Below are 26,370 nucleotides of genomic sequence, written 5' to 3'. Positions count from 1 at the left end.
CCTGTGTCAGATCTTTTCTGGATTTTTTCTTAAGGACGTGGCTTTTAGATATTTCTCATCTGCTGAAGATATTTTTTTTAGGTCTTTCACTGCTTCACTGCTTCTATCCTCCTCATGTCCAGTTTCCTTAAAGATGTTTATAGCACAAGCACATCATGCTGAGATATGCCAAGTTTTCTGTTAGAAGCACTTTGGGAATCACAAAAATAGTATTTTATGTCTGTCAATTTTTGAATAGATTCAGCTAAACAAATGGGAACAAGCCATGTGTTTGACACAGGCTGCTGGAAACAAAGTGTCTAAAGATGCAATTCATAATTGGTTCTTTGTTGTGTGTTGTATGTTGACAAGGGCTGGACTAGAAATGAGTGAAAAAGCAGCCAATGTCCGGAGGACAACTTTGAAAGACATCAGAATGCCTGGAGAACTGGTGCTCACACATTATCACAGCATTTATGCATGCATATACTACATATGAGGGTGTTATTATGAGTATACTTGTGCATAAATATCGACTATTACTTGTTCATTTACACATCAGTTGAATATATTATTATTATTATTATTATTATTATTACTTCTCCAGCTCTGACATGTCACGTCTCTCCGCTGACGGTATATTGCTGATCACGTGGTGTGGGTCCAGTTTCCTCGATGCGCTCTGCAAACCACGTGACGCAGCTCTCCGTGGTGTCAGAGTGGAAAAGAAACAGGTAAATTCACCGTCTCTCGCTTATTGTGTGAGCGAGTCGGCTCGCTTTATTTTTCTCAATATAGCTTATAACACTCGGGGTTCAGGATTTAAATCCTGTCCTAAATCCTACTCCGGAGGTCGACAGCGAGATTACTTGTCGGCCGGTTGTGTAGCAGTGTGTAATACTGAGCCGGGTTTCTGGTCAGTATTGCCTGTTATTTATTTTCATTTTAGCGGCCTATCGGCCTACCCTCAGCCTCGGCGGTTTTTTACGCCTTCAGCCCGGTCCGTGAGAGTACGCCGGGGCCACTGGTTCTAAATGTTGCAGAGCGGTGTCGCGGCTGCTAATTCGCTAACGTGGCTAATGTTTCTTGGCTAACCAAGAGGACGTTAGTTTGTTTAGTTAGCGTGGCTATCAGTCGCTAGCAGACAACCGGTGGCATCGGAGTGGCATGGGCGTATTTTTTTCTTCTTTGGTTCACCCGGTCGAACCCGAAATCTCCGTTAGTTGTTAGCGAGCTAATTAACTTGTTTGCTATTAAGCTAAGTTAGCTAGCGACGCAGCTTTGTGTAGGTAGGTATCACTGTTTAGTTAGCAGGTTAGCCGTTAAAGTTAGCCTCGTTGTCGCCATGAGGTGAAGCCGTGAGAAGCGGAAGCCCACCGAGACTTGAAAGCTGGATGCTTTCCCCTCAACTATTAGCTTGCTGGCTAGCATTTTGGCCATGTGGCTGGATAGTAGATTTGGATATGGTCGACAGGCCCTGTTTTTAGGCTTGTTTGTGCGCGAATCAAAACAGGGTTTTACGTAACATGTGCAAGATTAAGGAATCGATAGCAAGGTTAACAGTATACTGTGTGAGATTGTATGTTGTCTTTCCCCATTTGGTGTTCTCCAAAGTGTATATATGTCTGTTTTTTTTGTTTTGTTTTTTTTTGTTGTTTTTTTTTTAAAGACATTCGCTTGTTTGGTAATCTAGATTTACCTCAGCATTGAGGCTGTTTTGATGCATAAAGTGTTGCCTCATGTTTGAGTGGTAAATAAGTTAGTGCTCGTTTTCCTTGTGTGCAGCTGCACCCAGTTTACTAAGGAGCTCTTCCCTTTTTTGTCCTCCCTCGGGTGGCCTTGGTTTAAGACATGGTCTGGGAACAAAGGTGATATCACTGCCAGCTTCCAGCAAACCATTAAGCAACCAGGCAGTTTGAGGAAGTGGTATCGTACCATACGTGTGCGCGACATAAGTAGGTCACAAGCCCTTCTAACACTCCTTCTCACCCTTCTCTTCTCAGGTGTTATTCCTTTGTAAATACTGTTATTTGTATATACTGTAAATGATGACGTCCATGGGCGGGAACCGAGCCCGGGGCAACTGGGAGCAGACACAGGGCCAGACACAGAGCCAGACACAGCACAAGCAGAGGCCTCAGGTACCCTCTCACACTCACCACCTGTCACACTGCCCAGATGCTCTGTGATATGCACCAAGGTTGAATATACTCAGACAAGGGTTTTTTTCTTTTCTTTTTTCAACTCGTAATTACATACAAGTTTTTAGCTACAAAGTTACATACTTGTTACAGTTAGATTTGAGATAAGTATAACTTTAAAAATTCAGTCAAAACTAAGTCTTTATTTACTGAGTAAAGGGCTTTTGCAGATGATGCAAATCTTGGATCTTTTTCACTCTCTTGGAACAGGCTACCGCAGAGCAGATCCGACTCGCACAGATGATTTCAGATCACAATGATGACTTTGAAGAAAAGGTCAAACAGGTGAGCAGATGCACTTTCTTTTTGTCCTGCTGTTTAGGTGTTCCTGCTCCTTTTGTAGTTGCACCACTTCATTTATTGACACGTGTTATATTGTATCATTTATTGTGCTTGGCAATAGACATGTATGTCTCTTGTGTTAGGATTTTTTTTTTTAAGTGAACATATACAGGATTTAACCATAAATGATATCAGGCCTGTCAGCTTTAATGATCAAATCATTAATTTTGACACACTCATTGTCATCTAAGTTCAGAAAACTCAAAAAACAAGTCATCGTCACCTTCTGATAAGAGAGTTTACTTCTCAAAGATCAGTGTCTTTATTTAGGAACTAAAACAAGTGGATGTAGTCAGAGTATTCATAGAAAATTAACTTTATATACAATCTGTTGGTTACCTATGGTCTTGTTACAAAGTTACTGAATGTCTACTCAACTGCTGAATCTCAGCAAGCATGTAGTTAACCCTCTATACTGACCTTTTGATAAAATTAGATTTTTATTCTAAGTGTAATTAAAATAGTTTACTTTTTAACAAATGACACAGAGATGTCATGGGTCAACTCTGTCTGATTGTGAAAACCCTCCTTTTCCAGCTGATTGACATCACAGGCAAGGATCAGGATGAGTCTATGATCGCACTGCATGATTGCAACGGGGATGTCAACAGAGCCATCAACGTGTTGCTGGAGGGCAGCCCAGACACTGTGAGTATTGGCTTTGTGTGAAGGCTTGTGCTGTGAGCGCCGGATTCTTGTGAAATCAGTGCCACACTGGATGTTACAATCACATCAGGGAAAACAGTGGTTGGAGACAGCAGCACAACTAAAATTATTGTGACCAGGTTCAATGAACATGCAGCCTTTGAAATGGTTGCTTTGAAGATGGGTACCACAAACGGTCAGATGCCATGTTCAAAGTGACTGTGATGCATGAGCAGGGCGATAAGATGGCGCCAGTCTATCAGTTTTCAATTGAATGCGGTTGTGTACAGCGATACAGCACTAAACAGATAAATCATTAAAAATCGTAAATCTGCTGTCGTCTTTTGCTGTCTAGATACAAAGAAGTTCACATTTACTTTTAAATGACTCAAGCCAGAACCTCATAGGTCTGAAACGCACATTCAGAAATTCCTCCACAAATAGTGATGGAGTTGCTGCAGGACGGCAGTTTAGTAGGTGCATGGGAACCTTGCATTTTTGTATAGGAACATAACCAGAATCCAACAAGTTGGCAACCAGTTGAATCAAGTCCCCAGTTGCAAAGAGACTCATTGCAGACGTACAGCACTTGTCAGTGCTGATTGATTGCAATCTTTCTACATTTATAAATTAGTTAGCAAGTATTTTCAAACCTTTGCCAATCTGTCTGAGAGTTATTGCAGTCAGTCTGAGTCAGGCTGTGATTGTTTGGAAGCGGATTGTCTTCTACTGGGCGACTGTGCATTCATTTTCCTGTTGAAAGTGGGTACTGCAGCTGTGTACATTTTCTGTGTTTTCTTTGTCAATGTGCCTCTTTTGCATCCCCTAAGTATGTTGTCACTGACCTGTTGAAAACCAGAAGGGGACTTGAAGGAGGGCAGTCATCTCCTGAAGTGGAGACTGCATTCACAGGGCATAAGCTTCCTATTAGTTTCCATAAAAATATTTGGGTTCTTCTTTCTGCGATGTTTTAGGAAATTCTGTTTGGTACGTTTGTTGCAGTGTCGCTAACAGACAGACAAACGGATGGCACAGATAACATATCTTATCTTTATTTGGCTACTTAAATGTGTGTAATGTTTATCTATAAGTTATCAAAAAATAACTTAAAAGCTTGAATAATAATCTGACTTGTAGAACATGGTGAGAAATTGAAACTAGAGTAAGACTTTGAACAGTATCTTGCCGTTACACATTAATCACAGCTGATCAAGAGATGCTATGCCCTTTGGATTGTCAAATACTGGTTCATTGGAGTAAAGACTTTAAAAGGAGTTTGATTTATACGGCTTGGTAGGGAATAAATAAAATGAACAACATTTCCAATTGTGATTTTCAACTAGCTTCCACAGCTTCCACTAAACAGCTTCTTAATGCACTGTATGTGAAATGCGATCCCAATCAGATTCAGACATACGTAAGCTTAGTGGCAGTTTATGCTCCCTGTTGTTAATCTCTGTGTATAGCGGCATGGCACACATCTGCAAACAGGTCCGTTTTTACAGGTCTTTGTATGATGCATAAGTGTGGTAGCATCACATTTTCCAGATGGCACAGAGCGATATTGCTGCAACCGATGGAAAAGGAAGAGATATTCGTCAGAAAACTATGAAAAGGCCGTAATGGTCACGTAGTTTCCTGGTTTGGCCGAGGGTCTCTAACAGTGGAAAAAAAAATTCAGATCATCACCATATCAACTAACCTTTCATCCATTTCAGTGTGTGTTTTCCATCTTAGTGAAATGTGCCGTGACAATCAGTTCTGTAGTATTCTGATTTAGACGAGCATCATTGTAATGCTATATTTATGTATTTCTTAAGGACTCCTGGGAAATGGTGGGAAAGAAGAAAGGGGTGTCAGGTCAGAAGGAGACCAGCCAGGCAGAAACTGGAGACGAAGGAAAAGAGAACAGAGAGAAAGGAGGCGAGAAGGATGCAGCACGTCGCAGAGGTGGAGCTCCACGCAAGGGACGTGGCGCTAGCAGGGGACGAGAGTGTAAGTCTTTAACTCATCCTTACATTGATTTGCCTTCTTCTACAGTTTGATCTGGAAACTTTAGTCAGTGACTCAGTTTTTACAAATGGGTGTGTCTGCCAACACAATAGATTTTTCTGACCTTGAATTCAAGTATGAAGGGATTGAACAAAAATATTGAGAAATTTGTCATTTTTATACACAGTCCTGTATTTACAGAGGCTCAGATTTAATTGAACAAATACCATTATAATTTTCTGGTTATTTAAGGCTCTGTTGAAGTCAAGATCTGCTTGAAGTGTGGAGCCAGTTGAGATTACCAGAGTGTGGACCTTCATTGTGATCTTTTGCCAGGCCTTTATTGTATCTGTCTGCAGTTCTTGTTTATTTTTATTGGTCTTTACATCTTTAGTTTTGGCTTTAGTTTGATTTAGGTTTAGATGAAGAGGTCAGCTTGGCTGCTGCAGAATATTAAAAAAACAAACAAACATTTTGCCCTCAACTCTGAAAAGAAATCATTGAACAAATGGTCACTAACAAGGTGGTTATTTTATCAAATTGCATGCTGTAAATGTACAGCCTGAAAGATTTTTTTTCTTTGAATTTCATCATGTTTCACAAGTCAAGGAATGCTGTTAATTTGAGTCATGCCTGTGCTCTGTCAGACTCAAGTTTATCGAGTCATTTTGTAAAAAAGGCTTTTTGCTTTTGTTGCCTAAAGGGGTTCATTGAGAAAAGAAATGTATGGTTTGCATGAACAGTTGCTTGCTGGCTTATTTCGTCATTTAGATGAAGTTGGATACAGAAAGGTTGCACAGGTGCACCAGAATTCTGTAAAAATAAAAGTGCAAGAAAGCCTTTTAGAACTTATTTAAACTGCATACATCGTCATAGGAAAGGGGAGCCAGCACCTTTGTCTGTCCTTTTGATTCTATCTGAGGGGCTGTTAAGGTTCTCAAACATTAAGTTTTATTTAATTGTCTGCTGTTTTTGCACGCGCTATTGTGTCGAAATATGAAGCCATTTGCTCTCTCTTCATTACTCAAGTTCGTGGCCAAGAGAATGGCTTAGACGGAGGCAAGACTGGAGTAGCTGGAAGAGGTGCAGAGCGAGGCCGAAGGGGAAGAGGCAGAGGAAGGGGAGCAGTTGGTAAGTAATCCTCTTTACTGTTCTTTGAAGGACGTGTGTCTAATCAAAACAAGGGGTAGCTGGGATTTTTGGGATTTTTTTTTTTTTGCAATGCATACATAATCTGCTGGCTTCCTTTCTTATGGCAAGATTTGTCGAACTGAGAAACTGACACACAGTCTCGTTCTGTCCCCAGGAGCATCTGGACGGCGAGGAGGCAGATTTTCGGCACAGGGCATGGGGTAAGGGAATACCTGCATTGCCTAAATCGAGAAGGCCTTTTGTTCCACTTTTACCTGTTGCTATGGTCACCAGAGAGCAGGACCCCAGCCTATTGTTTAGCATTAATCCAAAGGAGGGAGGACATACATCAGCCAATGGGACGGAACAGCGTGGGCTGAATATCTCTCTTCAGAGTTTGCAGTCTCTAAAGATTTTATTTAGAGTAATATTTGGATTGATTTATGAAGAAGACTGTCAGGGACCGAGCTGGTTTAGCTTTACAGTTATATTAAGCTCTCTGGCCCCAGGCTGCAGGATTATTCAGTTTGTTTTGCTTGTGTTCTTTAGTCTCTCTGAGCGCAAAAGGGTGCAGTTAATACGCATGTCAGTTGAACAGTTAGGTGTCAAAACAGAGGAAGTGCTTTTTGTGCTGACTGTGATGGCTTTCTCGACTCATTTGATTGTCATTAATTGGGCAGTGTATGAGTAAGACTTGTGCTGTCATAAGACATTTCCTGGATTAGGTTGTGAGCAGTCAGGTATGATGTGACTCTGGGTGTATATGTGTGTGCGTCCTAACTGAATGGCTCCCTTGCTGGAGAAGCCTGAATCTGATGTTCTTACAAAAACAGTGTGTTTTGAAGCTGCTGTATCAATACAACAAAAAGCATACTTGCACATGGTTTTAACCTATGGGAATGACTAGAATGTAAAATAATTGCTCTATGATGGTGCAAACGATAACCTGCAGTAGGATCTTTATGGTCTGTGCTCTCTGAGCCTGTGGAAGTGTTCCAGTCTTGGCTGTGTTTGTTTTGAGTGTTGACCTAGATATTGACTTGCATACTCAAACACTATAATACGCTTTTCATACAGATTTGGGGCTAATGTTTTACAGTGCTGGCTGAGACGTTTTTGTGTTACCTAAACTGTCCTCACCGTCAGCACACAATAGTTCTGTTATTGCTTTTGCTTCTGGATGCTGGCAGACACTGTTTACCAGCTTTGCACCAATGTTTGTTGAGAGAAGTGTGCATGGCTTTAAAGGAAACTGCCTTAAAGCAGATAAAGTACTTGTTGCTGTGTGATAAGATGGTGATTTTCAGACCTGCTTGTAGATGTGCGTCACTGATATTTTATGCTTTTAATAGGCAACGTATGCTATTCACCTCACATTTTGCTTTCAGATTTCATTGAAATTGAACTAAACCCAAAAATTAATACTCGGGTTTAAAAGGGAAATGAGTACCACACTTAATTACCAATGAATAAGCTGATCAGATAGATTTGTTTCAGAGTTGATGTGACGGTTTAGATGATTCAAGGGAAGTTGGTAGATGATTTGGTTATTATCTGCATGTGTGAGTCTCTCTGTGAAGTAATAGTGCTTTCAGTCTCTTTAATGGAGCCACATTAAAACCGGCAACCCAGATTTTGGTAACATGAAGACTGGATTTATCACTAATGTAGCCTGGTTCAAGGTGTGTTAAAATGACTGAATTGAACACCTATCCATTTGTTAAGAAATGCAAATTGTAATCTTTGGGTTTTTTCCTGTCTTTTCTGGACAGAAATCATGTCACACCACCCACCACCCATTTTTGTTTCCATAACCCCATTTTTTTTAAATCACCTATTGATTAGTGTCTATTTAGACAAGGTTTTCCAGGTTAAAAGGGCAGAAAGTAATTTCGCACCTCGGATCTGAGAACACCGTTAAAGTCCCACATTACAACTGACTTTTTTTTTTTTCCTCTGGTGTTGCATTCAACTAATTTCTTTCTTTGTCTGCAGAAAAGAAACTGAGGGAAGAGATTGAAATCCACTCTGTTTCACACATATGGGATCATTTTATGTTGACATATATAGAAACCCAATGAAACAGGCTGATATATGTTTACAGCTGTAAAAACTGTAGTAAAAGTGTAGGTTTGCTTTGGTGGGGTGTTTGTCAGAATCGAGGCAGTTAATTTGGCGCTGTACAGAGTTATCACAGAGTGTGTATGTGACATTCTCAACTTATTAGGTAAATGAGAGTGAGACTAAACAAGAGACTGTGTGATTTGAGATGGATGGAGTTATTATGCAGACCGATGCACCGTGTGTTCAACAATAGCTTTGAGCTCATGTAGTTGTGTGATTGAAGGTGTCGATGAAACTGCTAACTGCCATCATCTACCAGCTGTTTTTTGTTTGCGGCTGATTTATGAAGCCTATACGTCAGTTCAGCTGGGTTTCTTGTGTATTGACCCACTATGACTAAAAGCACACTGGCTTGCTTTGCATTGAAGAGTGATTGACTGGAGCAGAGTTGTTATTAAAGTACTGGCTCAGGCAGCTTGAAGGCCTTTTGCTTACGCTGCTGTAGCTGTCGATGGTGGTGGTGGATAAAAAAAAAAGCTTTTTCTTTTACTTTGTTGTTCATCTTGTAATTGTTACCATTATTTTTCTTCTAAAGCCAGAATGATAAGGGGCCCAGATATGATATTGCAGGCAGTAGGAGGTGAGTGCATCGCCTCTTGTGTGTGTATGTGGTGTTCTTGCTTTCTTTAGGGAGCCTTTGAGTGCTATAAAATAGGATAATGTAATAGCAGACATTAAAACACCTCATTCTATTAATAGGATATCAAATGGATATGGCCTTCCCTTAAAATTTGTCATTTAATATGCTCATCCAAGCTATAAATGCATCTTGATTTGCACAGGAAGGATCTTTGACAAATAATGAAAGCTGCTTGGCTTGGCTTCACTCAAAAGAAAAGTGTTGCACTTGATCATGTTGCTAGGCTGCACCAGCTGTAATTTCCTCAGCATACATGGATGTGTCAAAATAATGAAAGATGTTTCTTGCCAGGAAAGAGTCGTTGAAAAACTAAAACAGTACTTAGATGCTTCCCCACTACAACAATGGTAGTTTCACTGCTTTAACCAAGTTTTTTTTTTAGGATTTCTTTTACATATCATTTCCTGTTGCAAGTTTGGTTTTGTTTCTGAAGTGTTTTATGAAGTAAAAAGCCTAATGATGTCAAAAGACCACTGCAAGCAGACAACCACCTTAATCAGTTGTGGTGTGCACCTCATTAAAACTTAATTGAGCGTTTGCTTCTGCTCAAACAGGGCTGACCTCTAGTAGGTGAGTAGGTAGTAGCTGTGACTTATGCAGACACTCCTTCAGTTGTTGGGGAAGTCATTAGTCCATTCATTCACTTCTTGACTCCTTATCACTATGTTTCCCAGAACATTCAACCCTGCTGACTATGCGGAGCCAGCTCAGACAGAAGAAAACTACGGAGGGGGCAGTACCTGGAACAACACAGGAAGCGTGGAGCTAGAGGAGGGAGCTAGTAAGTGAATTTATCCACAAAGGTCACCCTCCAATAAGAGAAGTTAATCTTATCAATTCAGCATCTGTTTAACATCCAAACTATTTTAAAAAGCATGGTTAGCTTGCCAAAGAAGCTCTTGTTGTAAAGACTACAAGGATGGTTTGCTTGATAGTTGAGACATACACACATTTCAGACATATTGTAATGCTCTGACTAAAGAATGATCACTTCCTCTGGTAACTCTACATTAGCTTTAATCTCCTCACCTCGGTCTCTGTCTCCAGGGTTGGAATACTCTGCAGGAGAGGGAACAAATTATCCACCCAAGTTTGATTCTGCTCCTGGTAAACCTGTCTTCACTCCCCTCTTGATTTTTTTTTTTCTGCATTCCTTATTCTGTTTGAAGTTCTTTGTTCAACGTGAAATCACTGAACTGTTTCTCTTTCACTCACAGGTGCCTGGAGGTCTGCCACAGAGGAGTGGGGCACTGAGGACTGGAATGAAGATGTGAGTGTTTTATTTTTACCTCAATCACATTATTTCTTTAACAAAAACAGTACATTGTCCTCGAAGAAGTTATAGTTCAGTATTAATGATGGTGATAGCAGCTACATATTTGCTCGTACCTTGCCAGGAGGAACTTGCGTCAACCCACTAAATCAAACTTGTGGAGCTGCTGTGGCGACCCGTTGAGAATAAGGGAGCAGCTGAAAGTAGATTAGAACTGATTCTGATCTGCACACTTGAACAGAACTAAAACTTCATCTTCTGCTCTCCTTTCCTCTGCAGCTTTCAGAGACCAAGATATTCACAGCTTCCAGTGTAGCGTCAGTGCCTCCGCCTCAAGAGAATGTTACCATCACTAAGGGACAGAGGTGGGTCACTTACACAATTTATTACACTGCTGCTGAGCAAATTGCTTTTCTGGGAATTGATGAAGAGAAAAAGAGCAGTCACTGTTTTGTAACCTTCTCTCTTTTTTGTGGACAAGGTTATAATTGATTTCTTGATCAACTGATTTATGAATGAGTTGATGTTCAGAGAATTATTGGCCATATGCTTGTACTGTTAGTTATCAAGACAATATGCAAATATTTAATTACTTATTCTGCTAGCTGGACAAAAACGAGCAGTGTTAATATCGCTCACTTGATACTTCTGTTGAATTTAAATAGTAAAAAAAGATTAATCAAGAAAACAATGAAAATGAATGCAGCTTTACAATAATTAACCTATTTTTATTTAAACTTTTTATAGGTATCATAATGAATGGTTTTTTAAATTTCTTGTTATAGGATTGATCTCGCGGTGCTCCTTGGGAAGACTCCACCATCTTCTTCCTCAGAGACAGAAAATGCCCCCATGGAGGCCACCCAGCCCCCCTCTTTGTCCCAGTCACTGGTTTTCAGCAACTCCAAGCAAGGAGTGCCCCTCTCTCAAACATCCTCCAGCACCCCTTACACCCAGCACAACATGGTGAGACTCTAAAGAACAAAGCATGGCAGTTTTTCCTAACACTGCAGTTAAATGTACATTGCCTCTCAGATAGCTCACTAATGCAAATCATCTTTTAACGTTGATAAGTCCACCACTTCCTCACCACACAGAACACGGGCGAGTATAGTGATATCGCGGCATAACTGCATTATTGTGGCTCAAGTATTTATTCAGTTGGAATAATGGTCTGTGTTCTTCTACCAACACTGCAGGTCAGCATGCTGAGCAAGGGTTTTGGGGAAGTGGGGGAACCTAAAGGAGCCAGCACAGGGACCACTGGGTCCCAGTTTTTGGAGCAGTATAAAACAGCCCAGGCACTGGCCCAGCTGGCAGCCCAGCATTCCCAGACTGGACCCCCCAACACAACCCCTTCATCATGGGACACCAGTGCTGCCTCACTGGGACAATATGGTGAGATGAGAGCCTTTTTTAAATTACTCTGAAGATAAATTATCTGCACACTAAATGCTATTGTTATTAAATGCCTTGCTGTAATATGTGAAGTGGTATATTTCATAATGATTATAATTGAGCTTTTTACTCTTCTTCTTTTTTTTTTTTTTCAATTTCAGTACCACAAAATACCTGCTGAGTTTATTTTTTCTGACTTTTGTCCCCCCACTATTGTCTAGATATGAAGGCTCAACCGGAGTCTGCAATTCATACGCCCTTTACAAAGAGGCAGCCCTACCAGGCCACCACCTCAACCTCGTCCATGTTGGATGTTTTCCTGCAGGACAAAGGCCTGCCTCCTTCCTCTTCTGTCTCCTCATCATCTTCCTTACCACAACAAACAACATCCTCCCCCCATGTGGTGCCTCCACCTGCTTCCTCCCTTCCTAAAATGGCTGGAGTCCCTTCTCTAGGTCAACAAGTTTCCCCAAGCTCCTCAGATGCCCAGGGTTCAAGTCCTCTGCCTTTGCAGCAACACAAAATCAAACAGCAGAAGAAGAGGGCCTCCATTAATACAAAGGTGACTTTTAATAAGAGATTTTGAAAAGGTGCCCGATAGAAGCTATTGAAAACAGACTGGTTTCATGTAGGGATGCACTGATCCAAATGTTTTCTCTTCCAATATGATGCCAAAATCTGTGCGTTGGATGTGAAAATGCTTCCAAAACAGGTGACAATTTGCTGTTGGCTTCTTTCATCCTGTGTTAGATTGCCCACATTGCTGTGTGGTAAACATAGAACAACAGAATTGAATTGCGTTGAACTGAATTGATCTTCCTCATAGATTGCTGTGTTGTCACCAATACTCGATCTAGTTGTCTGAGGCAGACAGATATCCAATTAAAATAGCACACCAGTAGAGTTTGTGTCTTATGTATGAAAGCAAGCTTTCAGTCTTTGTGGCCTTAAAGAAAGCAAACTGCTTTTGTCTTTACTCAGATTCCAGCAATGGCAGTGGAGATGCCTGGCTCAACAGACATCTCAGGCCTGAATCTTCAGTTTGGAGCGCTGCAGTTTGGGTCTGAACCAGTTCTACCAGAGTACGAGTCCTCCTCTGCCACCACAACACCAGGCAACCAGGTCCAGAACAGTCTCTACACAAGCCCCAGCAGGTTGGTACTTCCCAAAGCAAAGCTCTTCCTGTACGTAAACAGGAAGAGCTTGAATGGAGGACAGTACTCTTAAAAACCTTCCTCTCAGACCTGCTAGTTGTACTCAGTGTTGTGCCATCTGCTGTGCAACCAGCCAACATAAGGATAGTTCATGTTAGAAAGTTTATGTTGACACAGAACGCTGTGGAATGACAGATTTTTGTTTTTGATTCAAGAACGGTTCTCTGGAGTAAAGTTTTTCTTGACTTTGTAGTCCTGTTCATTGACAGTCATTTTGCTAATGCTTCTGGGCACTTATTAAGCGTGCCTATGCAATATCACGCTGCTTATTATTTGTTGGATTTGTTGTTCTTCTTATTTTGCTGCTCCTGCTGTCTAAATGGCAAGAGAGCTATAACTTTAAATAGAACTTGGATGTGTATAATTTATTAAATCACCTGTTAAATCAGATTTTTTTTTTTTTTTAAACTTAAGTTTGGGGACTTTGCCCCCCAAAATCTTAAAAATTCTTTTGTCCCCACAAGTTATACTTACTGTCTGCATGTGCACAGTCATGAAACTTAATGGAGCAGTCCAAAGTGCATGCTCAATCAACATCTCTAGCTCATCCCACCAGAGCAGGAGCCACATCAAAACAATATTGATACAGTGCTAAGATAACAACAATGTATGCACAAAACATGTTGTGAACCTCACCTGTGGGGATGCATCAGTGCAACAACTCAGTTTGGCAGTTGTGGGCAGGCAGGCTAGCTGCCATCGTTGACGCACAAATTTCTATTCAGGGTTTTAGTCGAGCCTGTCTCTCTCATAAAGTCTAACATTTTGTACCGCTTATTCAACAGTGTTTGCATACTTTTCTGATTGCCAGGAATACTGAATTATTTTACCAGTTATAACTGGACTTTTAAGAATTTGGCTTTTGATGTTGATTTTATTTTTTCCCCACACTCTGTTTTACTCAGCACTTCTTTAAAGGTTAGATCAATTTTTGGTGTGTGTCCCAGTCTATAAAACTCATTAAATTGTAATTATCATCAGTATTCAAGTCAGAACCATTAATTGAACACAATTAACTTTGAGATTGTCCATTTCATTGCAATCTGCAGTGAGTCAACTCCAGTTCTCTCCAACTCCAGCCAGATGGACCTGTATGATCAGAGACCATCTCAAACACGGCGTTACCCTCCTTCAGTCTCCTCCTCCCCTCAGAAGGATTTGCAGCCCAAGGTAAAGCCAACACTTTCCTCTTTCACTTGATCTACTAAAATGTTAAATACCCCATTTTTAGTGAAGTATTAAAGGAGGAGTGACTGGGGACAGCATGCTCAACTACCACCTGCTCTGTTATGCAAAAGCCTTTTAAAATAAACTCTACTCTTATACTTCTAAATTCTTTTGTTTTCCATTGTTCTCGTTGTAAAGTGCTAGTGGTTTTTAAACATGGCCTGTATTTGATATCTGCGTATCAAATAAGCTTCAGCTTTTTATCAATGGCCTGTCTCCATAGAAACCTGTGAGCTCACGTTCATTGTTGGTTTTACAGAATGGCTTCAGTTCAATACAGGCAGCACAATCCGTGGAAGGTAAGCGTCTGCTTACTAGTCAGGTCATATTTTCTGGCACATTTAGCCCACATACACGTTTCCTGAGCATTATTAATTGAGTTTGGTTTGTTTTTTTTCCATCCGTTTCTCTTTTGCTCTCTGCACAGCTGCAGCAGGCTCTGCAGTATCAGTCAAGCCGGCCTCTGACTCGGTCACGCCCGCATCGGTCTCCAGCATGGGCACTTTAACAGACAGCAGCTCAGCCTCCTTGTTGACTACAGCCAATCAGACGCCCCTTAGTGCTCTGGGTCACAATGAAGACTTGCCTCCAAGCAGCATGGCCCCTCCTCAGCACAACAAGTGAGATGCAGCTAATCTCTTAAATCTAAATTATGATTGGTGTTAACCTAAGTGTCAGTGAATGTGATGTGATTTGCTGATAAGTGTAATAACCCCTGTATATCCTGTGTTCTTTTACAGCTCTCACCCATCACAACAGAACAGTCTGACTCCATCTGTCCGGACATCGAACTCAGGCTTACTGGTGAGCACTTTGTATGCTCGTGTCAATTTTTACATCAGAATCAATTGTACTTATTTTATTTTATTTTTTTAACAAGTCACAAATGAGTATGAGTAGCTTATGCAGGAGGTTGGGTCTCCCTCCCCCACTCACTCAGTGTGAGCATTTTTCAAAGCTGCATTTCCTGTGGTGGTAGATGGACACATTATATGTTCATTCACTCTAATGGAAATGTAATCTCATCAATCTTCGCCGCATTTATTATCTTCCGCCCCTACAGCATCCCAGCGTCGATGGAGACTCGAGCCTGCACTCTTCATCCTTCCCTTCCTCTGTCTCAGCCGTGCCGTCTTCATCAGTCCCCTGCTCCTCTTCCTCTGTGGCTGCTGCACAGGTGTCCTTAGGGGCTCCTCAGGCCTCCTCAGTGGGCTCTGCCACAGTTTCAGCTCCCTCGGGCCTAGGCCCCGTCAGCAGTCTGGCCATGGGCCTCAACACTGCCTCTATGGGTGCCCCAGTAGCAGCAGCTGCCGCCGCCACTGCTTCAGTCTCCACAGCGGCCTCGACCATTCAGTCTTCAGCATCTTCGTCATCAACGCGCAGCTCTGCAGCATCCTCAGGTTAGACAACACAAGCACAAATATATCAAAATGTAGATTCAGTTTAAATTGTGTTTGCTTTTCACTTTTTCTGCATAGCTGACTTTAAACTGTGCAGTCAATACCAGTGATATAATTATAAGCTTGGTAACTTGATGTGAGGCCTTCACAATAACTTGGTGGTAAAATGGACAGTCAGTCGTTTACTGTATGCGAATCCATTGTGGAGCTTCTGTTACAATATTGTCATTGATCGGGTCATGTGGTCTGGCTTCAGAGAGCACACACAAAGTAGAAGAAAAGAATAAAGGAAAGCATTAAGTAGAGCTTGTCTGGGGTGTTAGGCCGTTGTTTAATCCTTCATTTTGACTAGATTTTAGAACCAATTGAAGTCCTTAAGAGTTTAGTGGTTACAGTTACACAGATGATGTAACCTTCGGGGCATATTTTGTGGTCAGGTGGCAGATGGATGCATAAATTTATGTTGACTTACAGTAGAGCAACTGTGGTAAAGGATTTCTTGGGGAGTTTGTCAGAGATCGTCTTTGATTAAAGTGAGTGAGTCATGGGTGTTTTGTTTTGTCTGGGATTCGATCTGGTTTTCATTTCCTCATCATCACAGGTGTGCTTTTCATGATTCTGACTCTTTGGTTGGTCCCCTGAGGCTTTTTCTTTCACACACGTAGAGTGTAATCTTTGCTGCTAAACAGTTTGTCACGTGTTTTACTGCAATGTTTTCATTTATTATTTCTGCTAAAGGCAATGTATTTGTAATACTTTGGTTATGTAATGCAAGTTGGTGAATAATTAGAATAATTTGGTTGCTTAGCGCATGGGTAGAATTGTCTAGCAAATACAGGCACAGGTGTATTTTCATTGTGATTATGAGGCTTATATTTCTGTTTTGCAAATAAATGCATTTTATTGGTTTATTTTAATTTGTGCATACAGGGAAAGCACCTCCAAACCTTCCACCCGGAGTGCCCCCTCTACTGCCCAACCCATACATTATGGCCCCTGGACTACTGCATGCCTACCCTGTAAGTACTGTCAAAGTTTCTATGGCCTGAGCTTCACATGTACTTACTAGATTTTTATTTACTGTGTTACTTACTCCACACTAACTTGATTTACTGTTCTTTTCAGCCTCAGGTGTACGGCTATGATGATCTACAGATGCTACAGACAAGAATACCGCTGGTAAGTGTTGTTTGTGAAATGTGTTTAGCTGCTGCAAGAAAAATAATGTTATGCACAGTTAGGAGTGTAAAATTACACAGCATTGTCAGCTTTGTATGACTCGGGGTTTAGGTGTGACTGTTCAAATCTTCAAACAAGTTGGAGTTGTTTTTGGGGGGGTTGGTTTTGTTTGTTTGTTTGTTTTTTACTGCAGTTACTTGAGGGCCAAATCCCTCAAGTATAAAATACATTAACTACACATTACCTGTGCTGTATTTACGGTTTGTCTTAAATGAACCAATAAAATCAGCAATGTAGTTCCATCTCTACAAATTGAGAAATCCCCGGGCTCTCTGTCCTGGTCGTTGTGTCCTTGGGCAAGACACTTTACCCTACTGCCTACTGGTGTTGGCCAGAGGGGCCAATGGCGCGATATGGCAGCCTCGCTTCTGTCAGTCTGCCCCAGGGCAACCGTAGCTTGCCTCAACCAGTGTGTGAATGCGAGAGTGAATGAATAGTGGCATTGTAAAGCGCTTTGGGTGCCTTGAAAAGCGCTATATAAATCCAATCCATTATTATTATTATTATTATTATTATTATTATTATTATTAAAGACGGGCTCATAGGCAACAGTGAACAGTTTAGAAAAAATGTTTACCATTACATACCCATCCCAAGTTATGTGATGGTATGTAGGCACTCAATTTCTTGTTTTCTTATACTGTAATATTTTTCTTATCCAGGATTATTACAGCATTCCCTTTGCAGCAACACCCACAACAGCACTGACAGGCAGAGAGGGCAGCTTGACAAGCAACCCTTATTCTGGTGAGACACTTTCTAGTTTTTAGTTTTTTAGCTCCATTAAAAGTCTAAAAGAGTGAGACAGACTATCTACTACTATGTGTGATTAGAAAATATCATTTTATTTTAAAAATGTATTATTTTACTGCTATATCATGTTTCAATCTTTTATTCCCATTTTCTTTAAGGTGACTTATCAAAGTTTGGTCGAGCTGATGCCTCTTCTCCGGCTCCAGCTACCACATTAGCTCAGACACAACAGAATCAGAGCCAGACGCATCACACCACACAGCAGCCCTTCCTGAATCCTGCGCTGCCGCCAGGCTACAGCTACACCAGTCTCCCGTACTACACTGGCATGCCAGGATTGCCCAATACCTTTCAGTATGGACCTGCTGTGTTTCCGGTGAGAAATCTTAATATCCAAAATGATTTAACTTTTTCCTTGTTTGCAATTTCTTAGCGTTATTATATAACAACAAGCAGTTGTTGATTTATTTATTAATTTTTTTTCTTTTCGTGTGGGTATGAAGTCCAGTGCCTTTATATTTCCACCACTAGTAGATGAGGGGAGTAGATTAGAGTATTAGAGGCTCATTGTATAGTTTTACTGAGAAAGAAACAAATGTTAATTGAAAATACAAACCTGTGAGAAGTAGCCAGTCAGAAGAAAATTGCCTTAATGGGAGGGTGGCCTTAAAAGAACAGGAGCTATAATCTCCTCAACAACTGAGGGGCTGCACCAAGCCCCAGTGTATCATGAGTAAGTATTCTACTCTTAATAGTGTCCAACAATAAAGATAAATTGAGTATAAAAGGCCGCCTTTAAATTAATTCTTCCCTTTAGACAGTGAGAGACAGAGTGGCTTCTGTCAGCCTGTGGTCATCTTTGAAGATGTGTTGCATATTGAGCTGGCAGCTAGCAGTGATGGGAGAGTAAAAAGCTACTTACTGTAACAAGTACAATCAGTTTATCTTTGACTTCAGCCAGACAAGAGGCTGCAGCTCGACCTCTACCCGTCTTTCTAGTAGCTTTGCCTTAACGTTAAACTTTTCTAAAATAGAAAAAAAGAGGGACTAATTTCTTGTCAACGATTTAAAAGTTCACCCTAGCCAGTTGGAATTAAAGCCAAATTTGTGATTGTGAGTGACAGAAACACTGGCCTAAACAGGTTCCTTCAACTTGCCTGATATCGCTTCGTTTCAGCCCCCGACGCTGCCTGTAGCCTTTCCTCTGGTGGCAATATGAGAGCGATTTAAGCAGTTTAAAAAATGCATTATCAGAACCTGAATGTGTGTTTCACCAACATGATTGTGAACTTTTCACATTTTCCTTTGCTGACCTCTTGACTCTATTTTTTTCCCCCGCCCGTCCAGGTGGCTCCTACCTCGTCAAAACAGCACGGTGTGAATGTCGGCGTCAATGCCTCGGCCACACCCTTTCAACAGGCTAGTGGCTATGGTTCCCATGGATACAGCACTGGTGAGAGCCTAAATAATGTTGAAACGGCATGTTTACGGGGTTGTGCTAGTATACTTGGACACCGATGACTCTGTGCTGATTCTCACAATGAGCCCATTGATTTTTCCCATCGGTGGAGTGCGTATTTCATTCGAGCGCTGCAACATCTGCAAGCATAAACATGGTGCTCGTGTAATGGCCTTTGTTATTCTTGTGTCAAGACACTTGCTCATGGTTTATGAATCATTCTTGTGACCCGGATGTTGACGTGAAAGTTTAATGTTTTCATGACCAGAACATGGTTTGGTGTGTCAGAAAACGCATCTGCATCTCATACAGTTTCAGTGCCTGTACACGTGAGGAAAATGCCTGAGTAATTCTTCTCTAACAACAAGAATGCATCTTATGTCACTTTTATTTAAGGGTGTCTTTAGATCAAGTATATGCTGTCTAAACAGAAAGGGATAAGGGGCTTTAAAAGTGGCATCTGGCTGTACCAGTTTACAAACGAACAGGGTTAGATTATGGGTTTCTCGCTTTTTTCCATGGCTTGCTTTGCTCATCTCAGAATGCAGTTTGCCCCAGAGCTTTACTATCCACCACCTCGCCTGCACACACCTTCATGTTGAACACATCAACACATGAAGCCAACGTCTTCCTATTTTTCCCAAAGACTGACATTTGAGACGATATTCTTTCACCGGTTTTTATATATTCTATCCAATCACTTCACTGAGGCTGTAGTTTACATACTTTATTCATCACTCGGTATCCACCTTTAGTCACAACATGTGGAAAACCTATTTGTTCTAAGCTGCACCATCTGCTGCTTTCTGCCATTACCCAACTCAAGCTCACTCTCCACCCCCATACACACGCCCTGCCTGCCCCCTCACTTCCCTCACCTCCTCCCCCTCAGACTTGGGTCAGATGGTACCTGCAAATGACGTCAGCGTTGATTCTGACCTGCTTGTTGTACCGGACGGACAGGTTTTGCCACACAGACGCTGCAGTTGGTATCAAAGTTCTGGTTGTTACAGCGGAGGGAACTTGATACCGTCTGCATTGTCCCAACTTGGTAAAACCTGTCCATGTGGTCCAATTTTCAAACAAAACGCTATGAATCATTTGCAGATGCTATCTGAGGCAGGTCTGCTTCCCCTGCCTGGTGTGTCTAATGCTGTGGGCTGCGGCTGTGTGTCTGACTGTTGCAGGCTATGAGGATGTGGGCCAGGCTTCAGGGAGTGGGGATTTCTGTAAGGGCGGATACGGCACTGCCGTGGCCGCTGCTGCTTCTGCACAAAACAAGCCAGCCAGCTCTGTCACCGGGCCTGGAGTCGGTGAGTGCCGCCACATGCCAAATTAAACCTAAAGCGAGAGAGAGAGAGAGAGAGAGAAAAACCAACCCTGTCCCTCCCGTCTTCCTCCTTGTGTCACCAACCATCCTTCTCCCCCCTCTTTGCTCTCGTTCCCTTGCCTCATCGCTGCTGCCTGCAGGAAGACCTGTCACACTACATGTGCTTTCAGATAGTCCAGTGCAGCCTGCCTCTTTTACAAGCCTTGTTTGCATTTCTTTACCCATTTTCTGCCAGGGTAACTCATCATCACTCCAATGTACTTCTATGTAAAACAGCTACACTGTGTTTAGAGGTTGGTTTTTTTTTTTTTGGTTTTTTTTTTAAAAAAAAAGGTCGTATTAACATTATTGGGCTTCTACAAAGTGATTGCGAGTTACTCTGGTTGATGCTTTCCCATTTTCCCCTGTGTTGCTTGCTCTTCACTCATGTTCTCATTGCTGGTGTGTCCGTCTCCAAAGTAAAGAGTTTGCTGTCCTGCGAGGGTCGTAGTTTGCAACCAAGGACAGAGAGGGCAACAAAATCATCTGTAGCACTGGTGATTGGTCAGAATAACGCCGTGTGTGACTGAAATGTTTTGTCAAAACTGTGTGCACTGAACCAAACCTGGTACATAGGAAGTTCTGCTTATGTCTTTGAACATCACTGACCATTATTGGAGTATTGAAGTTCAGCGTTACCTAATTAGATATGATGACAGTGGATACAACGGATGACATCGGTCACTCGCTCAAAGGGAAATCTGTCATTTCTGCAGGAGTTGTGATAGATTTCATTAATGACTTATTTGTTCTGGATTAAAAAACCCTTTATTACCTTGTGAGTGTACGAAGCAAGAAATGCTGCATTTAACGAGCGTCTCGTTAAACATGCAACTTGTCAGTGTAAAAGTGTTTGGACACTCAGGATTTTAACACATTTCTGTGAAGCTTCCACACAACACAGGGCTGAAATGAGTGCTTTCAGATTAACAGAGTCTCATAAGGTTGAGCGTCTCTCTAGCTGACAGTTTCTTTAGCAGCTTAAAAGCAAAACAAAAGTTTAAAAATCCATCACTTGTGTTATCTGCAGAAAAAATGACAGAAACATTTAATATCACTTGTATACAAGATTCTTCTGCTTTCCAGCAGTGCCAAGACTTCAGAGCAAAATATCTGAGAAACCTATCTTTAATCATTCATTCATTGACTTCTGTTAAAGAGAACTAAGAGATGTATTTTATTTTTATTAGTCTGTTAATTTATTTATTTATTCATTTTTTTGACAAGTACAATTTACAAAATGATGAAAATGCACATCTGGTTACTAAAGTTGTCTTCAGAATAGGGATGCACTATACTGACCATCTTTTATTGAGTGTTACTGTTTTGGGGGAAATGGAAAAAAACAACAACAAATTAAAGGGACAGAAAAAAATATCTTATCCTTTGTTGGGCAAATTGTCGTCTTGTTTTTTCTGATCAGATGTCAAAAATCCAAAATCATCAATTATATTTTCATACAAGACAAAGCAAAGAAGCACATGATTGTCACCAGTTATATTTGGGTAATTTTCTCTGAAAATGTTGAAAATAAATCATCTGTAATTAGAAAACTGGGACGGGACTAGCATTTTGTTTAATATCCAGAGTCTCTTCTTTTTTGGTAAGCTGATATCATAGAGAGTTAAAAAGGAAGTGTCAGAGCAAACCAGAGCAACAGTAAGACCAAAGCCTGAAACATACACTCAGCTACACCATCTTTCTCTGATTCCTCTTCCTGTTCATCTCATCCTTCCTCATCTCCTCAGTCTCTTTGCCGTCGTCACTAAAGGGAAATTCTGCTGAAATCATCTATGGACTCGTGCTCACATAGATGTTCATACTTGGAATTTCCCAGTGTTCTTTTATAATTTGGATTTCCCCCCCCCTCATAGATAATGTCTATACATTAATTTCCTTGTTGTCCATCGACCCAGTATCATCTGTGCTGGTTGGAATCAGAGCGTAACCACGTGGGTGGTTACTGTAACATATTCGGTTTAACAGTTAATGAGCTCAGTTTGTGTCGTTTCCCCCTCTCTGCAGGAGTCTCTGTGACATCAAGCAACACAGGAGTACCAGATATTTCAGGGTCTGTTTACACAAAGACGCAGGTAACTACAGAAATATTTACTCACAGGATATGCTTCTGCTTGTCTTGTAGCAGCAAACAAAAAAACACTATAGTGGCCCAACTGATTATTCTTCTTCCTGGTCCCCTGCAGTCGTTTGAGAAGCAGGGCTTCCACGCCGGGACGCCAGCCGCATCATTCAGCCTGCCCTCTGCGCTGGGCAGCGGGGGCCCCATCAACCCTCCTGCCGCTGCCGGCTACGCTCCAGCTCCATTCATGCATATCCTGACACCACACCAACAACCCCACTCTCAGATTCTGCACCACCACCTGCAGCAAGACGGACAGGTGCAGTGTGTATATATAAATGCTTACGTATTTGAGGTCATGTGATTTTTAGAAACAAGCTGAGCAAATAAAAACATATACAGGCATTATTCGTTGACAAGGAAACTCCACCCAGTGAGTCAAATAGTAATGATCAACAGTCTGAATGAGCTCAAAAATGCATAGGCTGAAAGTAAAAGATGGAAGTGTGTCGACATCAGTTTCCCCGAGCAGTGACCAATGCAGCGTCAGCTTTAGAGCCTGAGATCGGGTCGGCTTGACCAAAATTTATGGTCAATGCTGAAAAATGAGTGGGTGACATCACTGTAGCTCCATCTTTTATATTCAGGCTGTTAACTAGTTGACAACTTCCAGTCTTTTTGATAAAGCACATTCAAAATAAATGAAGTAGCACTTCAGCATCATGCAGTCAGACTGTTATAAGTAGTAATACAAATCTAGTGAATTGCCTATAAAAGATTTGTTGGCAAGTTCATTAAGTGTTTGTGGTTTCACCGTGACATTAGCTGTGCTGCTTTTAGGTAAACACATGGCACAAAGCGGCAGCTCACTGATGAACTTTGTGACTCTCCTCCACAGAGCGGCACTGGACAGCGCAGCCAGAACGCCTCCATCCAACAGAAGTCTCAGATCAACAAGTCGGCGTACAACAGCTACAGCTGGGGGGCAAACTAACATCCACTCACGGGACCTCACCCCGCGCAGTGTCAAAAAGCTGGGAGGGGTGGGAGGCTCTTCACTCCTTCGGCAAATAAGTCTCCACGTATAAATCCCCGCTTCCTCCTGCAAAGATTTCCCTCCAGTCTCTTGGCCCAGCACTCCCACAGCTCTGACCGCGGTCAGAGGAGGTGCTGTGCCGAGAGAACGAGCACTGTTAATGATGCATGGATGGATGGGTGGGAGGGACAGGAGGGGCTTTAAAAGTGAGGGGCGATCGGAGATAAATGGTGATAGAAGCAAACCATCAAGAGGGTGAAAATACTAAGTGTTGGGAATTTGTATCGTATTAATCTTCCCGCCCCTTGCCACATTTTTTTCCTTTCACTTGTAACATAGAACTGTTTTTCTAAAAGAATGAACGTTTCCTGTATGGTCTTTTTTTTTTTTGTCTTTTCCCATTTTTTTCCCCACTGAAGGGGAGGAATGAAGTAATCTCTAAAAGGGGGTGGGGGCAGGCTGGTTTTGTATTTTAGACCCTCAACTCCCTGTTACTTAACTTTTTTGCCGGAAATTCTTCCCTCCTGAACAATTTCCAAACACAATAATTTGCCGTTGACTTTTTTTATGTTTTGGGGTTTTTTTGTTTTTGTTTTTTTATGTCATTTTAAGTTTGCAGAAACAATTCTATAAATTGGTAGAGTTGTGAAGTTTATTTTTTACCGAATATAGATATATTATATATAAAGACATATAAGCAAGCTCACTGGCTTTGACTGTGAGGAAAAAGTGTGTTTGTCATGTGACTGCGTGCATGTTTGTACACACGGGGGGACCATGGTTGCGTACTGTGCTTGGGTTTTTGTTTTGTTTTTGGTTTTTTTGCCTAGCACAGGTTTTCCATTATCCAACACTTGTACAGAAACTTTTCCCATTAATTATAAATATTTCATAAGGCCCCTCTTATTTTGAAAGATGAGAATGATTTCCAAGGCCAATACACACCCGGTCTGCCTTCCAGTGTGAATAATTTTGTTTCTGAGGCCCTCCCTGCCCCGCCACCTGTCCCCCCAACATTGTAAGGAAATCTGCAGCATTGAATACTGATGGACAGAATTGTACTATGGGTTTTTTCTTCTTTTTTTTTTTTCTTTTTTTTTTGTCAGTGATTTTTTTTTTCTTTTTGTACTGTGCGTTTTAAAAAAAAAAAAAAAGTTTAAATGGATAAACTTGTCTTGTACATATATATAAAAAAAAAAAACACAAGTACTGTAGTCCCTGTTTGTTCGATGGCTTTCTTCTTTTCCTTCTTAAATCCTTGCAGACTTGTTAGCTTTTTTGTTTTTGTTTTTTTTATTTTGTAAAAATATATAAATATTAAGTAAATAAACAAGAAAAAGACATTTTCATCATTTTGGATGTGAATGTCTTTTTAAGAAACTACATTTCTCATGTGGCATTTAAATACTGCAGCATCTCTTCACTGTCATTCAGTACAAGCAGTTCATGGATGAAGTGCTTTCCAGTTGGTTTCTGTTAGTGGGCTCAGTCACAACAATATCCAGGATGTCAAGAGTACCAAATGAAACTCCAAACTTATAACTACATCACACATTTTTTGGTCATGTAATGTGCGGTATTGGTTCGGGGTTTTTCTTTTTGTACATTTTACCCTCCATCTGTCTTGGACACACTTTAGCATTTTATGTTTCTCCATGATATATTTTCTACCCCCTCTAGATATGCATCTTGGCACCTTTCTAGCAGGCACATCAGAGACAGAACTGTACTTTTAAATGCATCCCAAAGGTGCTCTGTTGAATTAAGGTCTTTTACTGTATTAAACGCAGCTAAATTTTACTTTACTGGCTCAGGCTTCAGACTGCTCTAAACACTTGGTCTCTATTAGGTTTCTTGTGCCAAGCTCATGTCAGCTTAGTATGATTTTTTTTTTTTTCCCTTTTTCCCAATATGTGATTACACCTTGCAAGCACTAGCTTATGTTTTTAGAAGCCTAGTGAGTTGCAGCCAGTCAGAAGACATTGGGCTCTCAATGAGTGGGCTTGAAAAGGATCATTTCCGCCACTGGATGAAGTGAGACATAGCAGAAATTGGATTTCTTAAACTCTGAATCATGCAAAGCTTCTGTATTGGAGCATCAGAATAAAAAAATAAAATACTAAAAGCTGTAAATGTTCTCTCTAAATGAGCTCTGATCCAATTTGGCATAATTGTATTATACTCTGATTTCATGAGATATATATGACCCATATACACTTACCAGTTACGCCTTGCTAGCAGCAGATTGTACTGTTATGAAGGGGGGCTTCATAACTGCTTAATTTTTTTTCATGGCACTGGAAACATTCCTCAGAGATTTTGGTCCCCTTTGACATGATAGCATCACACAGCTGCAGAAGATATCCATGCTGCACCTCCATGATGTTCCACTGGATCCCAAAGGTGCTCCATCGGATTGAGATCTGGCGACCGTGGAGGCTGATTTTAAAAACTCATTGTCATGTTCAAGAAGCCAGTTTAAGGTGCATGAGCTGTGTGACTTGGCCTGTTATCCGGTTGGAATCAGCAATACTCAAGAAGGCTGTGTCTAAATTGTACTAAGGGGACCAAAGTGTGCCAACCAGCAGCAGCCTGAACCACTGATATAAAATGGTTCCAAGCTTTCTGTTGTCAATACCAAATTCTCACCCTACCATCCAAATATGCAGTTGAAATGGAGACTTATCAGAAAGGCAACTTTTATCCAATCTTCTGTTGTCCATTTTTGTTGACTCCATGCAAACTGTAGTGGTCTAATTCTGGTGTACCGTTCAAGGTGGTTGGTCGTACTGTTACCTGAATCTCAACAGTGCGCTTTTATTTCGAGTGCCCGTTTTATCTATTATTTACGGTAAAGTAACATTACGA

General features: G+C 41.2%; 1 protein-coding gene across 8 annotated transcripts; it reads left to right on the top strand.

Moving 5' to 3' along the window:
* Positions 1-635: 635 nt before the first annotated feature.
* On the top strand, positions 636-24,854 carry ubap2l (ubiquitin associated protein 2-like). 8 transcript variants are annotated; one of them, XM_080862666.1, is made up of 30 exons: positions 636-713; positions 1,983-2,120; positions 2,391-2,465; positions 3,060-3,170; positions 4,988-5,162; positions 6,189-6,290; positions 6,466-6,511; positions 8,950-8,994; positions 9,729-9,835; positions 10,102-10,161; positions 10,272-10,324; positions 10,607-10,692; positions 11,113-11,293; positions 11,527-11,725; positions 11,947-12,287; positions 12,707-12,879; positions 14,019-14,109; positions 14,426-14,465; positions 14,594-14,786; positions 14,907-14,970; positions 15,230-15,566; positions 16,497-16,585; positions 16,692-16,745; positions 17,468-17,552; positions 17,717-17,934; positions 18,906-19,011; positions 20,205-20,330; positions 22,412-22,479; positions 22,591-22,785; positions 23,365-24,854. In XM_080862666.1, the coding sequence occupies exons 2-30, from the start codon at positions 2,025-2,027 to the stop codon at positions 23,458-23,460; spliced, it is 3,612 nt and encodes a 1,203-aa protein (XP_080718792.1). In that variant the 5' UTR covers positions 636-713; positions 1,983-2,024; the 3' UTR covers positions 23,461-24,854. The 8 variants fall into 8 exon arrangements, with proteins under 8 accessions (XP_080718792.1, XP_080718789.1, XP_080718794.1 ...); XM_080862663.1 differs by having other exon boundaries at positions 13,989-14,109; XM_080862664.1 differs by lacking the exon at positions 636-713 and adding an exon at positions 725-895 and having other exon boundaries at positions 13,989-14,109.
* Positions 24,855-26,370: the final 1,516 nt, after the last annotated feature.

The sequence above is a fragment of the Rhamphochromis sp. 'chilingali' genome, assembly GCF_963969265.1.
Source record: "Rhamphochromis sp. 'chilingali' genome assembly, chromosome: 17".
Taxonomy (NCBI): Eukaryota; Metazoa; Chordata; class Actinopteri; order Cichliformes; family Cichlidae; genus Rhamphochromis; species Rhamphochromis sp. 'chilingali'.
Note: the sequence above shows the minus strand (reverse complement) of the source record. Positions and strands in the feature narration are given on the sequence as shown.

What these genes read in the sequence shown, in the direction of transcription:
- ubap2l (XM_080862663.1), top strand. Translation starts at nt 2,025, where the DNA reads ATGATGACGTCCATGGGCGGGAACCGAGCCCGGGGCAACTGGGAGCAG. An exon ending in GGAGCTAGAGGAGGGAGCTA is followed by an intron (nt 9,836 to 10,101) that starts GTAAGTGAATTT and finishes CTCTGTCTCCAG; the next exon opens with GGTTGGAATACTCTGCAGGA. An exon ending in TTCCCATGGATACAGCACTG is followed by an intron (nt 19,012 to 20,204) that starts GTGAGAGCCTAA and finishes TGACTGTTGCAG; the next exon opens with GCTATGAGGATGTGGGCCAG.